This window comes from Micromesistius poutassou, assembly GCF_964030765.1.
Source record: "Micromesistius poutassou genome assembly, contig: SCAFFOLD_6778, whole genome shotgun sequence".
NCBI classification, from domain to species: domain Eukaryota; kingdom Metazoa; phylum Chordata; class Actinopteri; order Gadiformes; family Gadidae; genus Micromesistius; species Micromesistius poutassou.
In genome coordinates, this window is record NW_028179265.1 from 1 (window position 1) to 7,169 (window position 7,169).

A 7,169-nucleotide genomic window follows, 5' to 3' on the forward strand; every position below is an offset into this window, starting at 1 on the left:
TATCCACATAACAGTACAATTAACTGCTCCCTGAAGAGCTGTGTTTGTTGGTTTCGCTATACGTGTACAATAATATAGCTGCTGTTCAGCTTCTATTAGCCTTGCTAACAGGTAGCCAGTGGATAAGCATGCTAACAGGTAAATGAAGGCCCAACCGAACTGAGCCTCAAATTTGGCTTGTCATGGCAACATGGCTGTCTCCCCCGCTCTCACTCTCGCTGCCCCCGCCCCCTCTCTGCCATGTATGTGAAGGGGTATCAGATGGCCTCCTGTGTTCTATTTTGAGCTTCTTGCGGGTGACAGAACGATGGAGCCAGCCCCAAGACCCGACAACCCGGAGGTCCGCTCTCTCTTTTACTTTTGCCTTTTTTTACTAACTTTTCTTTTTTTTCGGTTAAACTTTTGGGAGGGTGGGCCGAGTTAAGGCGCCGGGAGACTTAAGATGCCATCTTAACCCCCCCGGATTAAGGAGTCGTCGGCAAGCTGGTCTCGCCCTGTCCTCTCGGACCTCGCGCACATACCCGAGGGCTGTTTGCTGCATGTCGTTGTTGCCTGGCAGGAGGAAGGTTGGGACGAGAGACATTCAGATTGAATGGCCCAGGCTTGGACAAAGAGAGAGAGCAAGATAAGAGGAGAGAGTCTGTGCTCTTAGGGTTGTGTTTGATTTATGATTTTGTGATTTTTTTAGTAAATTCATGGCTTATACCCGCCGCATTCAGAAAGGCTGCCATGACAGACAAGGCGGGCTTCCCTCACAATGGGGGGGGGGCCGTGGTGTAAAGCAGGTTTTATAGTCTCCATGATGCGTTGTAAGTGAAGTGTGCTGGCAGTCCTCACACGGCTATGGCATTTAAAGTCTCTGCTTGGTCGTAACATGTTGTGAAACTATTGTGAAACTAAAAAGTTGTAGAGATGCGCAACACACGACGAGTCGCCGCTCTGAGTGGTGGGCTAGGGAACTGATGACGTCACTCTCTATTCGGACCGGCTCGCGCGCTAAAACTATAAACTAGGTTTAAGGGTGAAGAGGCAATGCTTCTATTTTTGTGTGTGTGTGTTCATGAGTGCTTGATCGTGAGTTACTTTATGGGTTTAGGGTACTTTTAGGGTACTTTTAGGGTTTTTGTTACGTGTGTGTGTGTGTTGGTAGGGAGCTGTGTGTGTATGCGTTATCCTGACACTTCATTCAGCTGGATAGTGTGGGTTGAAGGGGCATTGGTGGTGTGTGTGTGTGTGGGTCTGTCTGTTGGCATGCGTGTGTGAGGGTCTTTAGCAGGGAATAAATAGTCAGCCAGCCTCCAGCTGTCCCCCTACTAAATTAGGCTGTTCCCTGTGACTCCTCAGTCACACACACACACACACGCACACGTACGTGCGTGCGTGCATGTGTGCACACGCACGCACACGTACGTGCGTGCGTGCATGTGTGCACACGCACACACACGCACGCGCACGTGCTTATGATCGTCTTCGTGATCCTCTTCTCATAGTTTAAGTAATCCCAAATTATGGGTTGGTTTTCCGAGGCTTTTAGAATGGTTTTAAGGCCCCACTGTTTTGACCTTGTTTGATTATTTGCTATGGATTTTTTAGGTGTGAAGGTGTTATGAAATGCTATGCTACAAGACTAGCTTCCGTCATCCTTATTTACCATGATTACATGAATGGTAAATACGCAAATGTGATGTCATTGATGAATGACGTGTCGTAGAGTTAGCCTTTATGTAGGCCGTGTTAGAGAAAGTGTGGTGTAAGTGATGTTATCAGACCATGCGTAGGTTAGGTGGTATAGTAGTGTACATTTGTGATGTGAATAGTCTGGCTGCGGCCGGTTATTACCGGCAGGTGCCAGGTAGGATGGGAAAGAGTACTCGAGTAATCAAGTTTATTCCCCATCCCGTCCTGTCATGGTTTTAAGTCTTGTCGAAGTCTATAAAAGGTTTACTGGAATATCTCTATTTAGAGTTAGCTTGAAATCAGCTGTGGAATAATGTTAGATGGCTTGATTTCTGGCTAAAGGTTGGCTTGTTTTACACTACTGCTGCAACCAAAGGGTACCACGTGCTTCTTTTCACAAGTGCGTGGGGTTCCTTTTGAGTGCCACCAGTGTGAATCTAGCGTAGTTTGTTTTGGTCTCCTGACTCATCCCGGTTCCCCAGGAAGTGGACCCTGTGGCCACTACAACGCTGTATGGCACATGGCGCCATGCTGCCCTACGATTTATAACCAAGACGCCATAGATAATATATTGATAATATATTGATTATCTTCGGTATCGTGGGCCATGTATCACATATCGTATCGTATCGTGAGGTAGGCCATTATTGTCATGCTGAACCCATCGGTTTCAGGGAGTGTCTGTGTGTGTATATAACCGGTCTCTCTCTCTGTCTAACCGGTCTCTCTCCTCTATGTGTATCTGAGCCTTCATGACGATGATTTGATATGACTCGATACTCAATATCTTTTACATTAAATCTATTGATATATATCTATCAAATAAATCAACAAAAAAATTAATCATTTGCCTTTCATGGAGAATACAGAAACAGTATTCTGTACACACTTAAGTGTGTTTTTTAATAATCTATACTATAATCTATACAAATCGATTGATATTTACACCCCTGGTCACCGTCTCTCTCCGCTTGTGTTCCAGGTGGTGGAGCAGGGGATGTTCGTGAAGCACAGCAAGGTGGAGGTGTACCTGACGGAGCTGAAGCTCTGTGAAGACGGCAACATGGAGAAGGTGGTCACCAGGCCGTTCAGCAAGGCCGACCGCATCGGTGGGTCCTGCTTCCTGCCGTACGGTCCCCCACTCTTACCGGTGTACCCCCTTAACCAGGGGTCGTACCCCCTGGCACAACGGGCGTACACGCGAGCCCCCCTGTACTGTTGTCGTGGTTAACGGTGTTACACTGTGCTGGATACGCCACCAGGGCTGATCTCTTTTCACACAGTGATTTGGCTATTAGAGTATCCATGGATACCTGTTGTTAATGTAGGGATTCCGTATAAAAATGTACTCCGTTATGAGCCTTATATGCTATGGTTTCCGCCTCTCGGTCTCAATAGACTTTTCTAACAAACAAAAAGACAATAGAGAATGATACCCTGGATCGTGTTACTATTTAGTAACTGGGAACAAACAGTTTTCATGCAGTAGGGATGTCCCCATGCCGCAGCCTTCACTGGTTCTCTATATCTGTTTGGCTACAAACAATAAAAGGGTCATCCCATTTAACATTCAACAAACCAAAACTGACAATTTGATGCACTGTGTCAACAAGAGTGTTTATCAAAATCAAATCTCTTTGAGCACTAAAGCTTTTAGTGCTTAAGCTCTTTGTAAGTGTTGGGGGTGTCTTAACTCTTATATTTATTAACCAGGCATAGTGATCTACACAGAACCCACTTTGATGACTATGCTTGACACACACACACACGCACATGCGCGCGCACACACACACACACACACACACACAGTTTCCTTCAAACTCTGCTTTGTGAGGAGATTGTGGGACATCAGATCCTAGCTGCTGGACATCCGCAGTGCTGAGGCTGTGTTAAAGCATGTGCATGGGGGGGTAGGTGTTTTTCCCGGTGTTAACCAGACTCATAATTCTGCAGAGACGATTGAGAAGGAGATGAGGAAGCTCTTCAGCATCTCCGAAGCCAAGGAGACACGGCTGTGGAACCGCTACATGAGCAACACCTTCGAGCCCCTCAACAAACCGGAGAGCACCATCCAGGACGCTGGCCTCTACCAAGGACAGGTGAGACCCTTACCTGGGCCAGCTGAGAGCTTTACCTGGGACAGGAGAGAGCGTTACCTGGGCCAGCTGAGAGCTTTACCTGGGACAGGAGAGAGCTTTACCTGGGGCAGGAGAGAGTGTTACCTGGGGCAGGAGAGAGCGTTACCTGGGGCAGGAGAGAGTGTTACCTGGGGCGGGAGAGAGCGTTACCTGGGGCAGGAGAGAGCTTTACCTGGGGCAGGTGAGGCCCTTACCTGGGGCAGGTGAGAGCTTTACCTGGGGCAGGTGAGAGCGTTATCTGGGGCACGGGAGAACCTTCATCTTCACATGTTGTTTTGTCACTGATTGGTTGTAAGTCTCACCGCTAATTGCATCCAGAGGCGTTTTGTTCTGCGGCCGTTGATAAAACACCTTGTGTATCGGAAACGAATCGAGTGGTTGAAGATCAACATGCATTTGTGAATTGGTCTGGCGATGTCCGGCTAGCAAGTTTGACAACAGGACACGGGACATTTCCCATTGTCGCAAAACCTCCTGTCCGTTGTGTTCAGCAACTGGCCCAGGATTTGCACCTGGGCCTTAACTTGGCCCTCAGAGAGTCTGTACGAGCCCGGATGAATCCAGACAACTGGCTACAATAGAGCCAGGGGATTCAGGCCTCAGGGGGGTCGTTCCCTTCAAAGGGATTGTCGGGGCTTTTGCTGCGTGCCGCTGACAAAGCCCGGCTAAGTGGATCGCACCGGAATCTTCCGGTTGCCGGAGCGTCTCTTCCGTTGGCCAACCGCTCTGCTTAGTGTTAAGAGCGAACACAGACATTTGCACCGACGTTGCTTTCCTGGGCCCACGGCTTCTAGGGCATGTCATCTCGCGTCTTATTATCGATCGGCGTCAGTGACTTTTTATCTTTTTATTGCCTCCTTTTTCCAAAAATAGGTGTATCCGAATAGTGGATGTGTCATTGTTGTCTTTTTGTTCTATTATCTTAAATATACTCCTTTAAGACTTAAGTACTACCAACACACTCAATTTACTTTAATAGGTCGTCTCATGCTTCTCTCCCATGTTCCGTAGGTTCTGGTGATCGAGCAGAAGAACGAGGACGGATCGTGGCCGCGTGGTTCCACGTCGTCAAAGTAAGTGAACGGAATGACTGGATGAATGGGTGCTGTGGGGGAACCTCTGTTCTGTGAGTGAGGGTCACAGGCTGGAGCCCCCCCCAGCTGTGAGTTGAAACATCTGGCAAGAAGATGGGATGGACGGGAACCCCCCCATCCTCGCTGGAGGGAAAGACACAAGCCCCCCAATACTCAAGAGAGCGTATAAATAACATATAGAATAGAGAATATAACTATGGAGAATAACTATTGGGATTAGAAAGCAACAAAGGGGATATTGAACGTCAAACTGAACTCATCATCAGTGGATATAATTGTGTGTGTCTGAAGCAAAACAAATATAGTAAATGTTTCTCAACCAATCAATTCAAATTTGATGATGGGCTATAAAAAAAACGAAAAAAAAATAAGCCAGCAATGCGATCAATATTTCAGCGCACCGCTTGCAGTCAAAGAAAATGAGTACAAATGACATACAAGCAATACACAAAGTGATATACAAGCGATTTTTCAAAACCGATGCCATGTGAGCAGGTTTATAATTTGCACACAATAAATAAAACATACACATTTACTGATCTACCTACATTGTCGGACTTGTCATCGCCTTTTGTCGAAACATAATAACTGTGCTCGTCTCCAAATAAATTATTTGCACTGGGCTTTGTCAGATGTCCTCAGCCTTGTGTCCCATGTGAGCTTCCATTTTGGGGACGAGGGGGCGGGCCGTCTCTCCGATATTGTTAATTTTAACTGCAGTCACCATTTTGATTTTCCGTTATCAACGTACCATATTGTAACAATAGAACCTCCCAGCCCCTCTTTGGCTGTACGAATTAGCCACGCCATCTGTTTTAGACCGAGCGCTCGTTGATTATAGTAGCATGTGTACTGCGATTTTTTTAGTTTACCCCACATTCTTTAAACATCATCATTACAACATGCTCTATGGCACGGCCTGTTTGTTCTGCCGGACTGCGTTTTGTTCTACGGTTGCGTCAACGGAGCTTCCTGTCTGCTTCCTGTGAAGGCGCTGATGTCACCGTGATGTCACCACAGCCCTGAAAAAAACATATTTTAAGGGCTGTGATGTGAGGGCAGCCCTCCCTGCCTCCCTGCCTGCCTTCTCTGAGGTCTCCACTGGGCTCACTTAGCCTCCGGTGTGTGCTTCCAGTCTGAAGCACTGGCAGGCTCCTCCGCGGAGCTAATCCGCCGTCATTGCTTTAGTCGTTCATTTCAATTGTTCAATTAATTTCTTCCTTTTGTGGTTCATTGCGTGAGCAAACACGCAGGGTTGCCCCTGAATCTCTCCTCATTTGTTTTCCCTCCCCCCCTCTTTCTAACCGCCACTCTGTCCCGTATCTTCCTGAAGGTCACCTGGCTCTTCAAATCTAGCCGCTTTGCCAAAGATCTCACCTTCATCTCTCACAAACAATCATAGCAGCAGCTTCAACGGCAGGAAGTAAGGCTCTCTGCGTGGGGTGGGGTGGGGATGCCGTGACGCGAGGGGGGGGGGGGGGCTGGAGGTTTGAGGTTTGAGGTTTGGGTGGAGGGGCGAGGGGCGAGGGTGTTGCTGTGTGCTCGGCTGTCGTTTGAGAATTTTTCTTCAGCCGGGACGACCCGCGCTAACTTAATCAAGAGTCTCCCACCCAAGTGCTTTTCAGACAGATATGGAAGAAAAAGTGCCGCCAAAGCAAGCGCATGTGGAGTGTTTTTAGTGTGGTGTGAAGTAGAGCCTGGTGTTTTGTAGGTGCATGCAATGCATGTAGCTGCTTGTCTTTTGACAAATGATTTAAACATGAAGGTAAAATGGCCGTCAGGACCGATGGGAATGTGGTGGTCTACGGAGGTGTGTTCTCATCACATCAGAGAGCTTCTTCATCGCCTGGTTTGTCCTCTGACTTTCCTCCATTTTCTTTTTGATTTGCTCTGTGTATACCCTCCATCTCCATTCTTAAGCTACCTTCAAAAGCCTTTCAACTTTCTTTGGTTTATTTATGTCTTGCACTCTTTTTCTGTATCGATACAGGGAATCAGTATATTCATATATAAGCCATATATTTCGCAGACTCTTTCTCAGTCTGCAGCTCATTCTTATTCTCCGTCATTCTCTCGTTGCCATTGAGAGCTGGGAGCTGCATATACACATGTTGTAGTGTGACCTTCAGAGTGGGGACACACACACACACACACACACACACACACACACACACACACACACACACACACACACACACACACACACACACACACACACACACACACACACACCACCGCCCCCCCCCCCCCCCCATCCATC

At 47.6% G+C, this 7,169-nt stretch overlaps 1 protein-coding gene across 1 annotated transcript; it reads left to right on the forward strand.

Moving 5' to 3' along the window:
- Nucleotides 1-307: 307 nt before the first annotated feature.
- LOC311372981 (ubiquitin carboxyl-terminal hydrolase 15-like) lies at nucleotides 308-6,336 on the forward strand (the record flags this gene model as incomplete). Its single annotated transcript, XM_084489864.1, has 5 exons — nucleotides 308-340; nucleotides 2,660-2,786; nucleotides 3,631-3,776; nucleotides 4,827-4,888; nucleotides 6,243-6,336. The coding sequence occupies 5 exons, from the start codon at nucleotides 308-310 to the stop codon at nucleotides 6,334-6,336; spliced, it is 462 nt and encodes a 153-aa protein (XP_084345990.1).
- Between the last annotated feature and the right edge of the window lie 833 nt (nucleotides 6,337-7,169).